This window comes from Crocodylus porosus, unplaced genomic scaffold, assembly GCF_001723895.1.
Source record: "Crocodylus porosus isolate Cpor-Errol unplaced genomic scaffold, CroPor_comp1, whole genome shotgun sequence".
Lineage (NCBI taxonomy): Eukaryota > Metazoa > Chordata > Crocodylia > Crocodylidae > Crocodylus > Crocodylus porosus.
Window position 1 is genome coordinate 5,761,735 of NW_017728909.1, and position 24,033 is coordinate 5,785,767.

A 24,033-nucleotide genomic window follows, 5' to 3' on the forward strand; every position below is an offset into this window, starting at 1 on the left:
TGCCACCACTGAGAACAGTCCAGCTCCATCCTCTTTGGAAACCCCTTTCGGGTAGCTGAAGGCTGCTATGAAATCCCCTCTCAGTCTTGTCTTCTCTAGACTAAATAAACCCAGTTCCCTCAGCCTCTCCTCAGAAGTCAGGTGCCCCAGCCCCCAAATCATTGTTGTTGCCCTCTGCTGGACTCTCTCCAATCTGTCCACATCCTTTCTGTAGTGAGGGGCCCAAAACTGGACACAGGACTCCAGATCTGGCCTCACCAGTGCTGAATAGAGGGGAATAATCATTTCCCTTGATTTGCTGGAAACACACCTACTAATGCAGCCCAGGATGCCATTAGCCTTCTTGGCAACAAGGGTGCACTGCTGGCTCAAGTTCAGCTTATTGTCCACTGTCACCCCCAGGTCCTTTTCTGCAGAGCTGCTGCCCAGCCGGTCAGCCACCAGTCTGTACTGGTGCATGGGATTCTTCCGTCCTCAGTGCAGGGCTTTGCATTTGTCCTCACTGAGCCTCATGAGATTTCTTTTGGCCCAATCCTCTCATTTGTCTAAGTCACTCTGAATCCTAGCCCTACCCTCCAGTATAGCTACTACTCCCCACAGCTTGGTGACATCTGCCACTTTGCTGCGGGTGCAGGCTGTGCTGTCTTCCGGGTTACTGATGAAGGGATTGAACAAAACCAGGACCAACCCCTAAGGCACTGCACTTGATACCAGCTGCCAACTAGACATCAGGACATCAATTACTCTCTAAGTCCGATGCTTCAGCCACCTCACAGTCCATTCATGCAGCCTGTACTTCCTTAGCTTGCCTGCGAGAATGTTGCTGGAGACCATATCAAAAGCCTTGCTAAAATCAAGGTACACCACCTCCACTGGGCTCCCTGAATCCACAGAGCCAGTCATCTCATCATAGAAGGCAATCAGGTTGGTCAGGCTTGACGTGCCCCTGGTGAATCCATGCTGACTGTTCCTAATCACCTTCTTCTCCTCCAAGTGCTTAGAAATGGATTCCTTGAGGATCTGCTTCATGATTTTTTCCAGAGACTGAAGTGAGGCTGACTGCTCTGTAGTTCCTTGGATCCTCCATTTTCCCTTTCTTAAATATGCGCACTATGTTTGCCTTCTTCCAATCATCCAGAACCTCTCCTGATCACCATGAGTTTTCAAAGACGATGGCCAATGGCTCTGCAATCTCATCAGCCAACCCCCTCAGCACCCTCGGGTGCATCCCATCTGGCCCTGTGGACTTCTATATGTCCAGCTTCTCTAAATAGTCCCTAACTTGTTCTTTTGCCACTGTTAGCTGCTCTTCTCCTCCCCAAACTGTGCTGCCTGGTACAGTAGTCTGGGAGCTGACCTTGCCTGTGAAGACTTGAGGTGAAAAAGGCATGGAGCACGTCAGCCTTTTCTGCATCCTCTGTCACAAGGTTGCCTCCCCCGTTCAATAAGGGACCTACACTTTCCCTGATCCTTGTCTTGTTACTGACATACTTGTAGCAACCCTTCTTGTTACCCTACATGTCCCTTGCTAGCTGCAACTCCAGTTGCGCTTTGGTCTTCCTGACTTCATCCCTGCATGCCCAAGCAATGCTCTTATACTCCTCCCTATTTATTTGTCCAAGTTTCCATTTCTTATAAGCTTCCTTTTTATGACTTTGTTTACTGAAGGAGTTCCCTGCTAAGCTAAGCTGGTCATCCGCCATACTTGCTAATCTCCCTGCACATCGGGATGGTTTGTTCCTGCACTCTGAATAAGGGTTCTTTGAAGTACAGCCAGCTCTCCTGGACTCCTCTCCCCTTCAGACTTGCTTCCCAGGGGATCCTGCCCATGAGTTTCCTAAGTGAGTTGAAGTCTGCTTTTCAGAAGTCCAGGGTCCTTACTTTGCTCCTCTCCATCCTACCTTTCCTCAGCATCCTGAACTCAATCATCTCACGGTCACTGCTGCTCAAGGTGCCATCCACTACTACATTCCCCACCAACTATTCCCTGGTTGTGAGCAGCAGGTCAAGGAGAGCAAGGCCTCTAGCCTTACAACTTCCCTATGAAAAAAGAAAAATTTTTATTTGCTTTACAATTAAGGAAACCAAGTCAAGGAAAAGCAGCTGTGCTCTTGGGCCAGCCAGTGGGAGAGACAGACACAAAACCCAGATCTCTTGACTCCCAGTCATATTAACCAATCTACGTATCCTCCTCCAGACCTTGTTTCCTTCTATGAAGCTGGACAACACGTGGGTGGTGATTCCATTGAGATATGCTGCTTCTAAGGGTTAGGACATTACCTCCTTCTTGAAAGGTTTCTTTGAATGCCCGTTTGGAACATTTCCTGTGTATTTTCATTAATCTACCCAGGCAAAAAAGAGTTACTGCAATGCTCTCAGGCCTCTACTGAGATACAAACTCAATCAGAAACTTTCTTTTTTAGCTGAGGATACATCTGATCTCCTGATTTTGTTATCTCCTAAACTATTATCATTGTCTTTAAAATAAAAGACAAACTTTTAGACTTCTGTAGCAATTATAACCAAAAAAAAATGAAAAGCTAAACACTTTCACATTCTATCAACAAACACTGGTTACTGGCCTATCAATTAAACTCAAGAACTGAATAAGTACCCTGTTTTTTAACGATTCTTTCACTCTTCAGTCCCACCACCTATTTTGCAATCTAAATTGCTCCACTTAAGTGTGTAACTGATTAAACTGACTGAAAGCCCCAATTTCAGGCACCCTGTATCAATGAGGTCCTGTCAACTTCAAGACTGCAATCAGGGGTAAAACACACTCTTGAGAAACAAGGTAATGAACCTAAATGAAGGGCAAAAGTTTAGCAAGAGTTTAGCAAGAGAGATTCATGTAGTTCATGAGCACTGTTCATCATGTTCAGATAACCGTCTACTCCAAGTTAGTGTATAACCCAAGGCTAATTCCAGGGCCAAGGCCATGCACTTAAATGGAGAAGCCTCAGAGTATGTAGGTATAGCATACCCTTCTAGTTAGCAAAAATGAAGCAGACATTAGCTATTATGGTATTGGTACAATTGTTATGTCCGTCTATACCTCCTACTATTCTAAAGTATTCTAGGAAAACACATTTTAGCTCACAGGTTATCTGTGAGCTGCTTACTTTTAAATCACGTATAGCTTGCAACTGATCAGTTAAATCACATTCTTGTTTATACAAGAGGCAGCAACCATGGATGTCACCAGCCTGTCCACTAACATCCCAGGCCATGAAGACACAGCTGCCTGCTTTAAATACTTTCAAGACCATTGACTACATTTAGACTTGCAACAGCACGCTGCACAAATCATCCACTTCATCCTCACCCACAGCAACTTCACTTTCTACAAGTGGCAATTCCTCCAAACTGCTGGCATAGCTATGGGTGCAAAGATGGCCGCTGCATATACCAACCTCTTCATAAGCCACTTGGAGGAGGACTTTTTAGAAGACTACACCACCAAACCTGCACTCTACCTGTGATAGACAGATGGCATTTTTACCATCTAGACTGAATACCTGGACTCATTTATTAACTTCCACTGCAAATTTAACAACTATCACCCCCCCAGTCAAACTGTCTCCTACACTAACTTTCTAGATACCACAATCTACAACTGAAATAACACCCTACAAACCACTATATAAAAAACTCACCAACCACCCTATTTATGTCCACAAGACCAGCAGCTGGCACATACACAACTATAATCTACAGTCAGGCCCTCAGATGCCGCCACACCTGTTCTGAGAAAAATACTTGCAACCCCCACCTTGCCAATCTGAAATCTGCCTTTATACAACAAGGGCACTCTGGCAGAAGAACAGACTGCATCTTTGAAAGACTCACTTGAATACCCAGCAGTACCCTACCACAATGCCAAAAAATCCCAAAACCCTGGGACCACACCCCCCACGATGGTTGCATGCAACCCCACAATTGAACTGCTAAGAAGAATAATCTAATAATTACAGTCTACACACTAATAAAGATCATACCTTGAGAGACTTATTCCTACCCCTTCTCCTATGGCTTTCAAACAACCCCCTAACCTTGCCTAACTCATCATCAGATGCAAACTCCTTGCCATTCAACAGACATTAAATGGGACATGGCCTTGTTTTAACAATACATGCAAAACCTGTTAGCATATCTCCACTGATACAACATCAGCATCCCCTGCAATGAACCCATCATAATCCATGGATCCTACACGTGCCTAAACCCTCTCATCCAGTGCACCAAATGCCCACATGAAAACTACACAAGTGAAACTAGACTAAAACTACAAAACAGAATGAATGATCATTGGACAAAGATTAAAGACAGAGACACATGAACACATGTAGGAGAACACTTTTTTCACAGAGCAACCACTCACTTTCTGACCTCACTATGCACCAGCCCAAGAGAAACGTAGAAAACACCTTTAACAGGTGAGCCTGGGAACAACAATCCATACGCTGGACACTAAGAACCAAATGAACACTGATATTTACTTCCTGGTATGTTATAATCTGCCTGACTCCAGATAATCTTTCTTCACACAACACATGATAATGACGGTCTTCCCTTTTGAAAGGTCCTGATCTTCCACTACTCAAGCTATCCTTTCGTCTGTGATTTTGCTCATCTTTTAGCCCAAAGAATTTCTCTCTTCCCCAGTTTTGCAGCCCTGCAAACTTTTAAATCTCTTGATGTGCCTGCTTTTTCCTCAGCCCTGAAGAATGCACTGAACTCAAAAATTTTCTAAGTCCATCCAAACTATGCACTTGGTCCACTAAAAGATAACACCCACAAAATTCCTTTGCTTTCAGATATTTCCTTGTTTATAACATGTCTACAACATCATCCCTACCAGTCTTGTTTATATTATCTGATTTCATCATTCAGAATTTTCAAACAAGCCCAACAAAAGATGAAAAGTGAGCAATGAAGTGAATGAATACTTGCTTGAGCGCATATACCATTCTTACTGTTGAGAGAATGCGTATTCAGATGACTACGCAATACCATATTTTCTCATGTATCACATGCCCCCAAATAAGAGACAGACTTTATTTTGGGAAGGAAAAATGAAAAAAAAAAAAGGTTTTTCCATAGTCGTGGCTGAATTCTAACTGCCAGGTGATGGCTAGAAAATGGTATTTGGGGGTTTGCTTTTGGGAATTGGCTTGTAGGTAAAGTAGATTGCATTAGAACAATGGTCAAGGGAAAAGGCAAGGAGTGAACTGGTTTCTAAAAGCCTGTTTGTGACAAAGTTTCCTTCAAGGCCCACTGAAACCAAACAATACACAGGCTGGGAAACTGAAGACATGTACCACACTGTTCCATAACATGAGATAAGGGACTCTGTCATGTTGGCCGGTACCCAACTACAAGGCCCTTGTGATTTCTGGCTTTGGTAAACAGACCAAATTAGGAGGCCCAGTAAATAACCAAATTAAGGTGTGTGCATGGGATGGGTTAGTGAAACAAAGGAATATGTTGACAGGACGGAACATGGACAGTATGATGACTACAGGGAAACTAATCAACAATGCCCAGAGATGAAAAGTCATCAGAGGAAGAAAAGGATACAAAAGGAGGGATTTCAGAGTAACAATGTGTCCCCGAAGGAGGAACCCAAGGCCACCATGGCCAGAGGCACACAACCAGCCTGTCTTACCCACCCCACTGGCAGGAGTGGGATGGGCCTCGGCCTTCAATCTCTTGGCTGCTGACATCTGACATTCAAGAAAGGCCACAGAATCAGGCCTTCCCTCTGTGACAGCTCTAGGACTGGTAGATATAGAAAAGTTTTTATTATTCTTATCTCCTATCCCTGCATACCAATAAAATTTGCCTATTATTGAATGGAAAGGTCATGGTCAATCTGAGAGTTTGGGTCTGCCTGGAACAAGGCATCTGGATCATAAATCCAGTGCCAACACCAACTTGGCACTACACATGGCTGTATCCTGACCAGTGCTGCTCAGTCAAAAGCTAAATTGTTAACCCTCTCATTGCCACTGGCAAATTGGCAGCAGCTGTTGGCGGCTCCGTCAAAAACTACTGACAAGTCCACAGCAGCTGTGAAAGAGTTATTACTACAGCTCTGACTCTAAAGGATGAACTCTGCCCCTTCCCTCCCTGAAGCTGGCAGGGGGCACAACCCCAGTAGATACTTTCCTCAATTTCAGCTTAGAAAATCAGCTTCCTGGCTTCAGACACACATTTGGAGGGCTGATTTTTTGGGGGGAAAAGATATGTGGTATGCAAGTAAATATAGCAATAAAAAGATCTAAATATGGTAGAAACAGACCTTCAGAATTCAAAGGATTCTTCAACCAGTTTTTTTTTTTTACCTTTACTCTCTGGAAGTGAAAATATATGCAATATGATCCTAACTGTTTAGTTAGTATTCTTTAAAAAAAATCAGCCTCTCTTAAAGCCTAAGTATAGGGCATCATTGGTATGTCTTAAGGCCTAATCCTTCAAAACCCTGCTGACACAAGATGTCTCAATTATTCCAAAGAGTTCACTTATATGGGTAAGAGATCAGAGGGTTGTTTTTAAAAATAAATAAATAAATAAAATTCAGCTTAATTACTTTAAGTTTTTCTTTTCTTCTCCCACCCCCGCCACCAAGTAACAGCTTTAAAACCCCTCCAGACATCCATGTATCTTACAAGTAAAGTAAAAGTGAACCATGGTGGAATATGTAACAGCTCTCTCCTACTTCTTTCAACTGTTCCATAAATTCATTGCTGTTTAGCAGTTCAAGTCCTATTAAAAGGGCATTCCTCAAACTCTAGATTTATCAGCAATGAAACAGGTGCAGAATCTGAAATTAAATACAGTCCATAAACAACAACATTTTCACTATATATTAGGCACTACAAAAGTAAAAGCAACATGAAAAGATTCATGACATTAAGATGCAAAAAGTACAGTCTCTTCCCCGCCAGAAGGTATCTTAAACATGGATCAATAGAACCATTTATGTCTATCCAATCTTCAAAGAATTACCTTCAATAGAGCCTTTTTTTGGTCCAGGCAACCATTTTATCCATATCTGAACAGAAAATAATCCACTAGTGAAATCTGTATTATCTCTGTCAAAAATTTTGATAAACGTTCTTTAAAGCCATCTACTTCATTTCCACTAAACCATAAATACAGGGGCATGACAGTCTCTTAAGTTCCCCCTGCAATAAAATCAGTGATCATAAGCCTTTTGAGTCTTCAATAAAACCCTCAGGGCTTGTTTGACAAATTTCATTACATAGGAATAGCTATTCATTTTTGTTTATGGTGGCTTATCCACATTTTTTTCATCCTCGAATGTCAATGTTTCTCGAGTCACTGTAATATTCATACACTGTTTTGGGGTTGTTTTTTTTAAATGGCAATAACATTCCCTGCATGATATATTTGGACATTTCAACTCAATCCTATTCAGAGACACATTTTCCCTCCTAGGGAACCAAACACTATAGATAAACTATTTCTCCCATTGCACTGATGCCCCTTCTATTCACTCATGCTTTGCACCTTTCCTCCTCTCCAAAAATGCAGATGTGATCCAATTTCATCCACAGCAGTATTAATGAAGAGCTCCCAGGGATCCTGCTCCATTCATTACCCTGTCTGCATCTACCCATCATTTTGTTCCAGATTTGAACTACAACCTATTATGGGGCAGGGACAGTCTTTTTCGCACTTTGTGTATGGCCTCGAATGGTGGGTTCTTGCTCCAGAACTGAGGTTCTTCAGCACTACGGTTACACAAATACAGTATTTTATTACTAGCTGCTTCCCTTCATTTCTTAATATCACTCTATCCTTGCTCTGACATCCTGCTCCACAGAGGGGATGCTCACCCTTGCTTCTTCAGGACTTCAAGAGTAGCTGACCCCCCTCTCCAAAGCATACTCAGCAGGTCACAGCTCTAGGTCTCAGGGCATCACTGTTTTTACTTGACCTCACCTCTTCCATTGCACCCTTTGCTCTCTGCCCTGACTTTCACTTAGTTGAGTGTCCTTAATCCTCTTTACAACTCAGAGATAACAGAAGATCAGAGTCCTTTCTAGAGAACATTGTCAGGGCGGGGGCTTTCTCTTCTGCTGTTCTGATGGTTGTGGTAATGCCCCTGTCCCTCCAGCTCTACTCCCATTACACGTTGTAGGAGATGTGTACATAGTAAGGATGCTAAGCTTGCTATGGGGTGCTTTGATGCTGAGCAGGAGGGCCAGAACAGATGGACGTTGATGCTCTTGGACAAATACTTGTCTCCAATGACAGAGGACTGGACTCAATGATCCAGATCGTTCCTTCCAGTTCTGTGCACTGAGGAACACACAGAGCATTACGGAGGTTGCCACAAACTAAATACGCCAGAGCACATAAACGTTAGCATCATATCCGCCTGCTACTGCACCAAAGAGCAACCTAATCCCAGAGGGGATGATAAGACCCACACTACTTGCTGACCCTCTTCTGGTGAGGTCACATGGTCGCCTGTTCACTGTCCCTGCTCCATCAGCTCAGGAACTCTTCGGTGGATGACCTTACGTATGATTGCCAATTACACGCACCTAGCACGTCAGCCTTATAAACGCAGCTCGCCCCTCCATGTGAAGGTGAACAAAAGGGGGCAGATCCAGCAGGGTCATACCACTGGCTCTGCATGGAAACTCTTGGCACAGGGCCTGGCCAGAGCCCCTGCTTTCACATGGCTGCAAAGCCCAGAGGGTCAGCACAGCTGCTGCCACCACTCATCCCTCCTTTTTCCTGCTGCTGAATTCAGTGGGGAAGGGGCAGGCAAAGAGTTAACTTGCTGTGCTCCCAAACTGGGCAAAAGCAGTGGCTCTGCTAGATCAGCTGGCGAGCTCAGTGCTCACACGGAGCTGTGGCAGGAGCCTGCACTGACCCGGCAGTGAGCTCAGAGCTTTCTGTGTGTACACAGCACAGCCAAATTGCATGGGGGGCAGAGATGGGGGTTGCAGCCCTGCTCCTGGATCTGCTGCTGTGAACACACGGGTAGAATTCTGCCCAGCTGGTTTGTACAGCACCAGGAGGCAAGTGTCGTTGGGGGTTTATCTGCTTTTGTTCAGGGAGGAAGGAACGGAGACAAGCGGGGGAAAAATGGAAGAAGCCAACGGGTGAAAAACAGCAGCAGCTACTGAAATTAATGCCACAAGTAATGAGTGGATATGTGTATTTTTTACCAAAGCCAGTAAATGTTCCTGACTATTTTGTAAAATTGATATAAATTCTTATAATTCGAGAGCCACTCAGAGCTCCTGGAAACCTGTCATTGCAGAACATACCTGACTGAGCCTCCTTAATTCTCATTTTACAAATTCTGTATTTGTGGGGGAAAAAACATGAAAGCCAGCTTAATCTTCTGTGCAGAAAATATTTAACAGACTACAATAACTCTCGTTTTAATATTTCAGCACTTCCATAAAAATAGTTATTGTCTATTGAATGCTGTGAAATGGTCTCATTAAAAATTTAAACAAAATACCCTGTTCAAAACAAAGTGCATTGTGTAGTGGATTTGGAAGGTTTGTTCTTTTTAATCATGCTTGTCTGCAACAATCACAAAGTTCATTATTCCACACTATTTTTGGCCACTGATGCAAATCAACAAGATTCTTCCACACAAGTGGAATATACATTTTAGGTCTTTTTTTTATATTCAACATAGAAATCGTGCAATACTCATGTGATATGTTTCTCCTGCACTACCCTTTCTTTCCTCAGATTTGTAAATTTAACTTGGTGCTCGGAGCCAATGCTGGATTAATGCCACTATTCCGCTGTAGGGAGCCATGTGATGATCAACAGCAGCAGAACAAGCTTTTCAGAACTTCTTATCAACGTGCCTCAAACGATGACCTCGAGTGTCAAGTAATTTGGTCCCTATTCCTCTTCTGAGCTTAACCTTTGTAGTGAAGCTTGCAGCATAGATGTGAAGTGTCCTTGTAACTAGGTGTTCACTTGGAGCAATGTAGAAAGCACAAAGGCCACTTGGCAGCCAAGAACTATCCAGTTGCAGCTCATATTAATAAAGAATCTAAGCTGAATCTGAGCTAGTCAGCATTAAGTTAAGTCTCCGGCATCAAGTTTGCTGGCTTGCTTGAAACTTATTTCCAAACACAGACTGATCTGGTAAAACTGTACTTTGCAACTCATGAGCACAAACAATTATAATCCATCATCTGCTGTTTCATCTGGAGCATGCACTGTCACAAACTGACTCAAATGGAGGTATTTGTTAAATGGCTGCTCTTCTAATGGAACAAACCTGATTGATTTTATTCTCCCTGAAGTGCTCAAAGGCATTCAGTCTACAAAAAATTTCAGTAACTTGCAGCTTGGATAATTGAACTAAGTTAAATGAGGTGTAAACCTGAAGAATCCCTACTTCTTCTTGGATGGCAATTCTAACACTGTTTCAAAGACACAGAGAGAGCGTGTTACAGATTAAACAGTTCTAACTTCTTCTCACACTGAGATCCCTTCTTGAACAGATAAACCTTCAACTCACCTCAGGCTATCTTTAAAAGTTACATACCTGCAGCGTGCTTTTAATTTTGTGACTAATCTAACCACCTGCTAAATTATCTGAGCAGAAGAGAGCTGTGTCAAGTACTCATCTATAAGCACAGCCTATAACCAATGGCAGGGGGCACTAAGATCCAGCCCACACTCTGGGTCCGGCCCACAGTGCTTCCCACAGATCCAGAAATTTGGCAGCAAGACAAGTGGCAGCTGTGTTAATTGCTGCAGCTTCTGGAGCCTCGGCAACGAATGCTGCCACTACTCCCCCACTGCCAGATTTCTAGGCCCCCATGAGCCAAATGACACGGCCCCATACTCGAGATCTAGCTCACAACCAGGCCCATGATCTGTATTAGCTGGATGCTGTTAGTCCAAAGCCAGTTGCTTCCTGCGTTCTCTGACATTCTTGTGTGCCAGGCCAAAATTCCTGCAGAAGATATCCCAGGGCTAAGGTTTGGAGTGCATTTCAGATCAGTATGAAAATCACTGCAGTGCACCATGTGTTCTTCTCCGCTGTTAAATTCACATTTTATTATGCTTCCTCTAAATATTTAATCACCTTGCATAATTGTTGATTAACAATGGAAACGTGTGCTGTGGAGGTTTTCTCTGAGAAAGCCAGAAGATTTAGCATCTTAATAAGCTCAGCAATGGCCCCTTGCAAAAGCAATTTCAGGATATGATTTTTTGCTGACTCTTTTGATGTTAAAGCCATGGCAGAGTCCATCAGCACATGCTGACACTGCAGTTGTGAGCAAGAAGCTTCAGCATTAAGAATCTACCGAGATGACGGGGCAGGGTCCAGTGGGGCCCTGGAGCAGTCTTCTACTAGTAGGAAGGACAAGCGACCTAACTCACACTGACCTGGAGCTCAATACATTCATGAAGAAGGGAACATGCATTGTTGTCTGTGATAGCACGGACTGGGCTCAGGGACCCAGAAGCTCCCTTCCAGTTAAAAGTGACCAACAGCCCTGAATTTTCCAGCAAGGTCCCTAGTTTCAGGGCTATCTCCCAGAGGACCCCCTGAACTAGGACTTTCATTCTGAATGGGAAAAAATGGCCCTGAATTGGTGTCAGGGAGAGTTCTCCTGCATCTGATGAGGCATCTCAGTGCTGTCTGGTTCTGCAGATAGTAGCTATTCTGCTTTGGGGGTGGGAGGTAGCTACAAGATGCCTCCGGACCCAGAAGCAGCACTGTTTCACTCAGAAGGCTGCGCAGAGGCTAGCTTACCAGCCCTGTCTCTCTGAACCTAGCTGCCCTGGTAGTTCTCTCTGAACCCAAACCCAGCTACCCTGATGTGCTCTGCTGGGAGGCAGAGGCAAGCACCTAACTATGGTGTCTGCAATACCTGGAACGGGAAGTGATGGGAACAACTTCCAGCTTCAGAAGTTTGTAGACCATCTGGGACCAGGCCCTCACTTTACTCCTTAATTTGGCTGCTCTACTCCCAGTTCTAAGTGTCCACATGAACAATCAATGTCCTTGTTAGAACCGTTTCTTTGTGCTTCCTCATATCAGTCTGCTTCTGGACACATTTATGGAAATGGTAAGCAATATGAGACATTAGCACAAGGGCTTCTGGTCTTCCCCCACCACGGCTGGGGCTCCTAGCCACTTCCACAATACAAATGATAAATATTTCTCACTGCCAGCAGTAAACAAATCCAGTCGGTGTAACTATATTCAAAGCCACAAACGAGCTTACAGAGCAGGTTCAGCACAGCCATTATCCCTGACATAATGAAGCCAATTAATTGTAATTCCAGTCCTTGTCACAGAGCAGTTCTGCAGAAGTCAGACATCATGGAAGAATGTAAAGGTGTATCGTTGCCAGCTCTGCACTCACAGCATGTTCTGCATTATTTGGATGCAATGGCAAGGACATTACTGATATAGCTCTTGACCTTTCCTGAGAGGCTGCACAATATCACAGTGGTTGAACCGTACACAAAGTCGGTTAATTTATGCACACTGCACCTGCAGGAGCCAGGCTCGTGGAGGGAAAGGTATGGGGAAATGTTTCTGCAAAGCAGTGAAGTGGGAAGTTTAATGCTCACAGAAGTTGGTGGCTTGGCGACATGGTCTGCAAGTGTCATTCTGACCTTGTCACCTTACCCTTAACAAGGCACGTGAAACATGCTATTATGGCCTCTCAAACCCAATCCCAGGCATGTTAATTGAGACAACCCTTTAGTAGCAAAGTAAGACTGTAATGAGGCTATATCTACCTGCTAAACAAATCATACGAACTCAGCAGTTTGACAGCAATGTGAGCCAAACTCCACTTTTATCCAGCTACCAGGTACAATTGCATCAGTGCAATTTTTTTTCCGGTTACCTCGGCTGGTTCTCTCATCTTCCATCTAGCAGGAGTCTAGAGCTGAAAGGTTGTATCTGCTTCCAAGCTCAGCCAGTCATTTCTCTGCTGAGACTCTAACCCAGGGACTCCATTTTGGGATGTGCATCCTTGTTCTCTAACAACCACATAATATCACGCTCATTTAAAATACACACCAAACAGGTGTACAGGGTTGCTAACTCTGAATCTATTCAGGGAGGTTTCGAGAACACCAACGTGCCCACGACACGCAACACAAATGTGCCTGCATGCTTGTGTAGATCAGCTACGGATTACAATGCTTAGACTTTACATCAGGAAGGCAAATTCACATTACTATTGCATTTAAAAAACCCACTGGACTAATCCATAAATTGGATTCAACATTCAACAGTTATTTTAATGAATACCCTACCACAGGGGTTGTCAACTGGGGGTACATGTACCCCTGGGGGTACTTGAGAAGGCCCTAGGGGGTATACAGTGGTGGTGTGGAGAAGCAGGGTACTTGGGAAGCGCTTCCCAAGCACCCCTGCTTCTCCTGCTGCCGCCACCCAAGTACCATCCCACCCCACACATTTGTCAACTGGCCACTGGGGGACCCCCTTCCCCCCTGCTTGTCCAGGGGGTATAATCCAGGAGGGGTACCCACCAGAAGGGTACACTCCTTAAAAAAGGTTGAAACCCCCTGCGCTATCATTTATCTCCCAGGTGACTCTCAGCAGTCTCCTGGAGATGTACCGTATTTTTCGGACCATAAGACGCACCTGACCATAAGACGCACCCTTTGCATGGCTTTGCATGGCAGGAGAGACTATGTGTGTCTCTCCTGCCATGACGGGCTCCTTGCCTGCCTGTCAGGGCACTGTGCTGCATCACATAGTCCCGGCCGGGACGTTACCTGGTACCGTACCTAGCTGCCTCCTGTCTCAACGTTCTAATCCTGTCAGTCTGTCAGTGTCACACACACACACACACACGCAGGGGAGGCGTGCGCTGTGCCGATCATGTGACCTGACTGACTGACTGACTGACATTGAGACTCCAGGAGGCGGGACTTCCCCCACACACACAGCAATCCACAGCATGGGAACAGCAGTGGACAGCGGACAGTAAGCGGGCGCATGGGACCGCAAACAAATGTTCTGGGGTACCACACCTTCGGACCATAAGACGCACCCTCGTTTTCCCCCCACTTTTGGGGGGAAAAAAGTGCGTCTTATGGTCCAAAAAATACGGTACATCTAATTTCTGGAGACTCCAAGGCAATCCCGGAGTGTTGGGTTGGCAACCCTGGTATCAGAGGGCTACAACTGGTGAGGGCCAGGATTAAATATACAAAAGGCTCTTCCCCTTCCCAATCCTCCCAGTATCAATTGCCGAAGCCACTAAAAAGTTTGCTGCTACTAACAAAAGTGTGCCAGAAAATTAATGCATTGTGTGCTCCTGTGCCAAAAAGCAGCAGGCCCCAGAAAAACATTAGAAGCTACAAACAAAATGGGTGAGGGAAGCAAACAGGGAGCTATTGTTTTTCTTTCTGACCACTGCTGCATAACCAGCACTTGGAAAAAAAGCTTGTAAGTCTTGGAATCATCTCCACTGCTCTCCTAAACGTGTTTATAGTTCTAAGGTTTGAAATACCAGAGCTTGATAAATCATGTAAATTCAGGAACTCAATGTTTCTTTTCACCTTACTCCCACCCAGCCCCACTCCCACTTCAATGCTTAGTGGATTTCAGCACTCACTAACTTGCTGAGCACTAGCATTATCTCTACGGGATTTAAATAGCATCCACCTCTGTACTATCTGAGCCCCTTATCCAATTACCAGGAAGTGGTCTGAATACAGACCTAAGTTTTATCTCTCCCTCCCTGGGTAGTTTGCAATCATTCTTTTTATTCTTCCATTCTTGTGCTTCCCTCTATTTCTCGGAAAGGGCAGAGAAGCAGTTTCCATCCTCTTCAGCACTGTCTTGCACCACACAAACTCACAATGCATCACAATGGTATGGTTTGGTCCTTGTCGGGGGGCGACTGACAGCTTTGACGATCAAAACCAAGACTTAGAGTATGAACAAAAGCATTTTTTAGACATACTGGTGGTGTGTACACATTCATTAATGCATTTTTGCTACTTTGCATTAAATTTAGTACCTCTAATGTGAAGTACTAACTAAAAGCGCATTAAACTGCCCTAAATGACCATAGTGAAAGTGCATGCTTTTTTAGTGTCACATTAGGTGCGGCAGCCTAATTTTCCTGTGCATTAGCACATTAGCACGGTTTTTGCTATTCTGTTCTAATGCACGGTAAAATAGCGTACTGCACATTAAAGTTCATGTGTTGACGCACCCACTGAAAAGGGAAGGGAAATAGTGTTCAGGACCATCAGCCGCTACAATCTGTTATAGCTACATGATCCCGTAGTGACCCAACTGAGCTAAATCACCCAAACTGTGGCCCTGAATGGAGCAGGGTTAAAGTCAGAGAGGTTTCACTGTACTGGGATTGCTACAGAATCATACAGACTTAACAGTTTACAACAGTGTCCCCTGATAGCACTACAGTGGTCACACCTTAGAATTAGAGGTGAACACTTTTCACCACTCCACAGTGGATTCAAAACTGCTCCTATTCTATAAAAATATCGATCCCAAAATAATGGCTGCTAATTGCAATTTAAGCCAACAAAGCAAGATGGTAACCAAAAGGATGTAATTTGTAATGAACTTGTATTAAACTTTACTTAAGTAATGTTTCATGTCCCTGGAAATCAGGGATTTGCAGGCTGACAACAGCAGAAAGCAGTTGTTGCCAGCCCTAATAATTTTGTTCCCAAGACATCACACTTTAAAATCCCTACAGAATCCTCAGTCACCCATATTTTTCTTTTGACACAGAACATAACTCCCGAGCTCAGATCAGTATGATTTTTCAACCCCAGATCAAAGTCCACAGGACTGTTACTAGCTGGAGATAAGATGTTTCATAAATGCAAACTACTAACCTTGTTCGTTCTCGGGTTTAACATGAGTGGCTTGCCTTTTTCCTTTGTGTGCACCCCGCGGCAGGTCAGCACACAGGGAGTGGCCACTGTTCTTAATCGGGACAACATTTCTAATATTTCACCTGCAAAGGGGAAAAGAAAAACAAATCCAAAGTAAAAAACACTCCAAAGACAATTCTGGGCCTTCCACTGGGAAATGAACACATTGATCAGTGCTTGGCTGAGAAGTCCTACACCTGTAACCCGCAGTGCCTTGGGGCAAACAGGAAGATAAAAGGAGAAAAGGAGTGTGAACAAAACATGCAAGGAAACTGGTACACGCAGTAGCTTGTATCCACTCAGTATTTTCCAAGAATTATCTCATCATCACACTGTATGCTTGGAACAGAAAACAGCAGTTGGCAAAGCACTAACCTTTATGGTGACCGGTGTGCCAGGCACCAGCGCAAACAGCAGGGAGAAGAAATTGATGTGGGGATAGAGCAGGAAAAGGAAATTTGGGCTAAATTTCAGACAAATTTCCTGCATATTAAATCTATCTGCCTTTATCAGTAGGCATGTTCAAAGCTAAGCCCTGTCCTAAGGAGGTATCATTTACTATGTTTGCATATCACCTGCCACAACAAGGCACCGACTTTGTTGGTTACTGCTGTTCTCGTGGCAATGTTTAATGATAATAGCAACAGAGGCTCCGAATAAGCTCCTGGCCGGAGGAGCTTAGAGTAAAGAAAGACATGATGAAGAGTGCAGAGTCCATTATCCTCCCAATCTTGGAGCACTGGGCTTGCAAATAGCCAGCAGAAATCTGTTATACATTTATACTTTGAGTCTCCACTGCATCAGACAGACCTTCCCAGTCAAACAGAGCAAGGTTAGAGGTAACATGAACCATCAGCCTGAAGACACATGCATTTAAGCGAGGAACAGGATACCCACAAGCCCAAAACTGAATAACAGGTCGTAAAAGAGGCCTTTAGCTGGCAATTACCAGTGCTCCACAATTTTCGGACTTACCTATACATTTCAATCCTAAACAAATTTCAGTGCAAGCCCCTTTTAAAGACTGAAATGCTAGGTTACAGAATTGGGACTTTTCAAAATTACTTACAAATGGACCTCCAAAATGACATTAGGGAGCATGCTACATTATTTAATGTTTGCAGCAGTGATTATAAATGTCTTTTAACTTACTTAATAAGCTATCAAAATACAACATAATGAAAGGGAAGTATCAAAAATTACAGTTAAGGGTCAAAAATTTTTCTTTAAAAACTTGCAAAAGTGCCCAACAAAATGCTGGTATTTTTTATTCTATTGACAGCTGAAGGTCCATTCTACATAGATGTTGTCTATGCATGAAATGGAAAATGACCTGACATTACAATGGATCTCTCATTGGTAGACTCTGAGGATGGCTTCAAACCTATCATTAATTAAGTTCTTAAACAATTACCTAAAATTAGACCAAATGCTGTATCTCTAACTGAATTTAAAATAACCCCCAGGCAATTAATGAACATCTGTAAACCAAAAAAACTCCCTTCCTGCTCAATTCCCTCCTTTGGTATAAGAAATATGATTCTAGGTTATGAGCATGCTACATAAAAATCAGAAGACCCTTCTTTTTTTGGTCCTGAACTCTCCTTCTCCCAGGTCTACTACTTGTTCATTTCTGCTTCATCCTTTCTGTCTTCACCTGAATTACACGCATTCGCACCACTTCATTTCCTCCTGATAAACCCACCTTGAACTGAAATGTAGATCTAAAGCCTAAATGTTGCCCTTGGATAATTCCATAGAAAGCTCTCACTGGGTTCATCTACATGTGCGCTTTATTGCGGAGTTAATTAATTAGCTCCACAGTAAAGCATCACAGTCTACACATGCACCAGTATTAGGGTGTAGTAAATTAATTAACTCTGCCATAAGATAGTACTGTCAGGAACAGTATTATCCTATGGCAGAGTAATTTAGTACACAGAAAAACGCATGTAAACAGTGACAGGGGCTGGCTGGGACATGAGGGTGCTAAAGTGCAGGGGCTGCCTGCTACCTAACCCCGCACTTTAGCACACTTGTGCCCCAGCCAGCCCCTCCACTGCCCAATGCCACCACCCAAAGCCCAGAGCTGATCCCCTGGGTTTCCTGCCAGCCCAGGGCTGCTCTGCCCCAGCTCAAAGTGCTGCTGTCCGGGGCACACATGTAGATGCTGTACTTAGAAGCAGCTGACTCCAGCTTAAACTGCACAGGAGTTTATTGCTCTGTCTTTACCTGCACGTGTAAATGCACCCAGTGAGAATGACAGACGCACCCAGGGGTGCAATTTAACCTTAACTTTTAAGAACCTAAACAATGGCTGCAACTATTTATTTGGTGTCATCTGCACACTTGATGCCACATTGAAGACATTTGTTCTTCACAAAAGAACTAAGGCCTGATTCTGAACCCTCTATGGCAGTGTTTCCCAAACTTGTCCTCTGCATGACCCATTTATGGCCCCATTTCCTTAGCATGGCCCCTCACTCCCAACCCACAGCCCCCCACCCCTGTGAGCCTATCCGCTGATGTTGAAACCCCATTTGGAGTTGCAACCTACAGTTAGGGAACCGCTGCTCTAAAGGTAGACCTCCGATTTGAGTCAATGACAGAATCAAGGCCTCTATAAAATATGCATGCTCAGCCAAAGGACAATCATAAGGCAGTCCAAAGTATTGCAAAAGCATTTGCAGGTGGATGCTGGGAAGTTCTGTAGCAGTAAAGTGTGTTCTTTAAGAAACAGGTTCTGGCCTGAGAGGGTAATGCTTGGGTATGCAGAACAAGCGGCTCCATTTCTAGTGGAGAGATCAATGTAGAAAAAAAGAAAGCGGCAGAGCTGGATGGAAATCAGACCTGCTATGTAACAGAACTGGAGTTGTGCATTTCTTAACAGAAGGAAAGAGAGAACAGAAAGCAGCTAAAAGAGGAATGAGAAACAGCCAGCCTAGAATGTGTCAGCAGCAATAGAGTGACGCTTCTCCTTTCAATAACCTGATGATCATAAGCAAGAGCCCCAAACAAGACTCCAGTATGCAGTCAGGCATGGTACTTTTTTTTACTTATTATTGATCTCATTGTGTATCACTAACAGAGGCTGAATTCCTGCGCATACTGCCTCCCTGGTTTCTGCAGTGGAGAAGCTTATCAGGGGCAACTGGCCAGTTCAAATTAATTACTAGCACTGTACATGTGTACTTATCTAGAAGCAAATGTTTCCATTAATGCAATTCTGAATTTGTTAAGTTTCAAAAGCTACATTTAGGAGGAAAGATTAATTTTACTTTTAAAGGTATAATTACAGTCCTAAGGGAATCATGTAGCTCACAAAGTCAATTAAAGCAAGGTCTATTTGCAGCTGTCTGGGTCATGGATTATGGCTTTAATACTTTGGAATATTTCTCAGTGGGACTGCAATTCATGTTTGATGGTTTTGCAGGCGTCCCTAGGTTTAAATGACAACTGAGCCTAACAATAGCAATGCAAGTATTTTGTTCTATGCAAGTGATACTTTATACCCAAACAATACTGTCAAATATATCGCTAGAAGGTGTTTTGTGAATCTGTACAATCCTGAACATGGCACAAATGTGGGATGTCTCTCTTTCTCTCCCTTTTAAAATTAAATAAGGATGTTTGAGAAAATCAAGACACAAAGTAGACAGGGACTTACTAGCTGGCTTCTTCGTTTTTGCGGAGACAAAGCAGGTGAAACTTATGGCAGAGGGTAGGGTCCAGGTATGAATGCATTTCCCATCAGTGTTCTGCTTAAAAAATATAAAATAAAAGCTTGTATTGACCTACTTCCTTCGATCATTATCTCACTTGGAGAAAAGTGCTTTTGTTGAGTTCATGGCATTAGGTATTTTCCATTCGATTTATGGGTAGCCTTAAAGTATGTATAAGTATGTAGAAAGAGAAGGAGCCCAGAGTTAAATTATGGAAGGCGTATTCTGCATCACAGTCCACAGGGCACCATTGAGTCACTCTGACTGTGGGTTATACATTTCAATTTGTGCACCTCAGTTTTCTTGTTTTCAGTATGGGCATAATCACATTTTGGTATTTCTCAGAGGTATCACGAGGCTCAACACTGATGTTGGTAAAGTGCATTGAGATTTCCAGATTAAAAAGGCACTGCAGAATTGAAAGGTCTGTCAAGCTGTGACTTAGAAGCTACCAAAGTGGTAGTTAAGGCATTTGAGAGAAAGATGTTTTTAGATGTCTCTTTTCTTTACCACAGCATGGTGCAATCAAAGCAACGCTGAGCTTCAAATCAAGAAGAAAACTTAAACCTAAATGTACTTAGACAGAGACTGTCCCTCTGACCTCTGAGGCATGGTTATTTAAAAAAGAATTACAGACCAGCTTTAAATAAAATTCCACACCTCTCTTCACTTAATTTGATTTAAGACATAAAATAAAGTTCTCACAATCCAACAAGAAAGTTGCACTAGATCATTAAGCCTGGCGCTACCATGCAAGGCTTGCCAAAGCTCTTATCTCACCGTGCAATGTGAAACAGTTCTCTGACCTGACTCTGTCCTTAACGTGCTGCTCTTGTCAGGTGCTGTCTTTATTGATAACTGTATATCATGGAAGGTGCCGTACTATTTTGAACCCCAAGCCTATATAAAAGGTTAAGTGTGTGAATGAGTCTTTATCACCATGGGTAATTCCATTGACTTAAACAGGAAGGCTCACGATAGGCAAGTTAAGAGCGTACACGTGTGCAAGGTCAGAGCCCTTGCCTGCAGGATCCTGATAAAGGCCGTCGATGTTACGCTGCAACAGAGGCTCTGTTTAAATATGCTGAGAGCCGTAACCCACAGGAACCAGCACGGCTATACTTCTGAGTGTCAGAAAGATGGACACAGAGAGAGACTACAAAACCAGGCACAATCCTCTGCTTTGTCATGAGAGCCCCCTGCACTCCAGCAGCAGGGCTTTTTTGGAAGCACCTGACCAGAGCAGTGGAAGAACGAGGGCAGTGGATCGATGGGCCTTCCCCTACCTATTGCAGTAGGAGCTCTAGAGAACGCAGAACAGCACCTGGATACAGCCCACATCAAGAGGTAGCTTAAGTGGAAGTAGCACAGGGACAATACAAAACATAAGCGTGGCTGTCATTCGAGTCCAGTTCCTAGCATACTAGGCAGGGCAGTCATACTGGCAGTCCAGGGGTCATATGCAGCTCACAAAGGGTTGATGTGCAGCCCCCAGCTCCCTAGTTGTTGCAGCGGGGTTCTCTACCCCACTATCCATCGGCTCCTGCCCCACAGAGTGGGGTGGCGCAGCATGGTGCAGCAGTGTTGGGGATGGATGCCCACGTGTGTGGTACAGGGTGAGGTGCAGCATGGGAGTCCATGGCTGGCATTAGCATGGCCCCGCTGGCGCAGCTTGCATGGCATGTGTCCCCCAGCCACTTAGCAGTTGGACCACCCTGTACTACACAGCCAGAAAGAGGCTCCTTCCCAAACCAGCACATCCTGGAAACCACAAACACACAGAAGCAGATATGGTATCCAGGTTGTAGCCATATTGGTCTAGAGGCAAAAAGGAATCGGGACTCCTGGTAGAGGTGATATCTTTTATTAGACCAACTAGATTTTTGAAAAAAAAAAAATTCTTTACTTGCAAGCTTTCAGACATGAACACCCGTCTTCAGGCATGGAAGAAAAAGATTGTAAAATTTCTACCCAGGACAAAAATCTAGTTGGTCTAATAAAAGTATCACTCCTACCATGAGTCCTGGTTCCAGAAGTAGATAAGCAACAGTTGAACATCTTGCTGGGGTCGTTTGACCCCAGTACTCTTTCCTGCCATGCCGGGGGGTTGGACTCGATGATCTGCTCAGGTCCCTTCCGACCCTAGAAACTATGAAACAGTTGTGAAGAGTTGCTTGCACTGTTGCTGCTGAAAGAGCAATTGTTATTAGTTGTAATCAGAACATCTAACAAGCTTTCACCCAACCATAACTTCCTATTACATGCATTGACACTTTTTTTTTCTTCCTGGTGTCTCATCATATTCTTAGTTTATATGTGAAAAGCTCATTCTCTCTGGTCCGGCCCAGATAACACACGTAAACATATGATGTTACTAATAGGTGTTACTGCCAGAGCGTAATGAGTTTATCAGTCCTGCATCCTTTTCTTAGCATATACATGAAGTTCAATGTATGTCTGTACTACAATTTAAAAAAAGACTGCAGTAAGATAGTGAATGTCTCATTACCAGTTTCAGACTCAGTTGGACTTTCATGCTGATTCCATATGCAGTAAATCCCAGCTCTTCACTGTGTGTATTGAAGACCTGGGCCTTACAAACTCATGACAGCTCTTTGATAATATGCACATGCATATAAGATCAAATTGTCAGTAATTCCAGGGCAATTGTATTCTGAAGCAGAATTTTTTTATCATAGCTTCATCCACACATTTTACATTGCCAAGTTCTCTTGAGAATGGGTTAATGCGATTATTCAACTGCATTGGTTTTATTCAGAGAAAAGCAAAACGGTTTGATGTACGAGCTTCTAATCGTACAGCGTAACGAGACAAAGATGAAATCAGGTAAGAAGAGAACAGCATCATTTCAAACGCTAATGACTGGTATTTCTTTTCCTAGGCAAAACCATGGAGAAGAGAAGCTCGCACTACACATGAGAAGCCTAATGCATCTTACCCATGTGCCGTGTCAAGACCACCATCAATTTTGAACTTGTGCTTTTGTGACTTTACGGCTCTGCCATAAAAGTTCGCACTACCGATTCAAAGTTGCTACAACCGTGGGGGCTTGAGAAGATGCATAAGTATCTAACTCTCGAATTTTACCAGCCTGAGAGGTCTTTCCCCCCTGCCTAACTCCAAAGTCTTATTTTTATCGTTTTATCGTGACGTTTTACAAACACTTATTCTGTAATTGGTGTTATTTGTTTCGAGGATGGGGGGAGCAGAACAACAAACTCATAATCAACCCATCGTACTAGGAAAATACGTAATGTATCTCATTTCCTTTTTAAAACCAACAAAAAAAAGACTTAACTTAGGGACTCTCCATGGTCCCTACCTGTCTGAACAGCGTGCTCAGCATCACCGGGCAGCGAGAGGTACGGGAGAACACAGGCAGCTCCCATTAGCGAGGCTCCTGGTTGCATTTTGCATGGCAGTGTTTGTGCAGGAAGGGGAAAGAACAAAACCTCACGAGCAGCGTGACCAGGGAGGGGAAGCATTGCGGTGCCATGTAACAGGAGAGTCACTTGGGTCCACGGAGGTGGCGGGGAAGAAAGTCACGCCTGGGCGGAGAGGTTTTGCAGCAGCGGGAGACAAAGGCCCTCCGTGCATCGCCCACCAGGGCGCAAGCCAGGCCTGTGGGACAGCACGGCGGGAGGGGGCAGCGGTGCCCGGTGTCTGAGGATGGAGCGGGCAGCGGAGGGGGGTCATTACAGCAGCGCCTTCCTGGGTGGATGCTACCAGCAGCTCAAGCTGGAGGGTGATTCCTGACCCTGGGCATGGAAACCCACCGCCCCGCACACCCGGCTGCAGAGAAGGAAATGAGCAAGGCAACAAAAGAGGAAGCCCCCGCAGGGCCTCGGCGGCAGGGAGGGCCGCTCACCTTCACACAGCACCGCAACAGCGTGAGACCCACCTCCTCCTGCCGCTGCGCCCCGCGGACCTGCCGTCTGCTCCGCCAGACACCCGACCCGTCCCGCCCGCGCCGCGTCCGGCCCAGAATGAGCCCCGCCGGCTCCGACCTGGCAGGCACCCCAGGGGGCGGGGCGCTGCTGCTGATTGACAACGCCGCTCTGCCACTGGGAGGAGGCGGGCTGCCGCCCTCGGCCAATGGCTGCTTTCCTTCCTCAAGAGTCGGCGAGGCAGCCAGGAGCCGCGGGGCACGATGTTAATGAAGTGGGAGAGAGGGCCAATCGGCGTGCGAGGAGGAGGGACGGGGCGGAGAAGGGGGCGGAGCGCTGTTCCTGAGCCTTGGAGACCAGCGTGGGGGAGGGGAGAGTGGGTCCTGGGGCTTGGATGGAAGGGGAGAGGTCAGGGTTTAGGGGGTGCAGAGGGAAGAAGTCGGGAGGGCAGGGGGAGA

The 24,033-nt window shown here is 44.7% G+C and overlaps 1 protein-coding gene across 1 annotated transcript in view; it reads right to left on the bottom strand.

The window, feature by feature from the left end:
• Positions 1-23,644, bottom strand: part of ME2 (malic enzyme 2) — a 47,423-nt gene extending 23,779 nt beyond the window's left edge. The window contains exons 1-2 of the mRNA XM_019531774.1: positions 23,557-23,644; positions 15,907-16,028 (exon numbers count right to left, since the gene is read on the bottom strand). Of these exons, the coding sequence (XP_019387319.1) occupies positions 15,907-16,014 (108 nt within the window). The 5' untranslated portion in view covers positions 16,015-16,028; positions 23,557-23,644. The remainder of the gene's footprint in view (positions 1-15,906; positions 16,029-23,556) is intronic.
• Between the last annotated feature and the right edge of the window lie 389 nt (positions 23,645-24,033).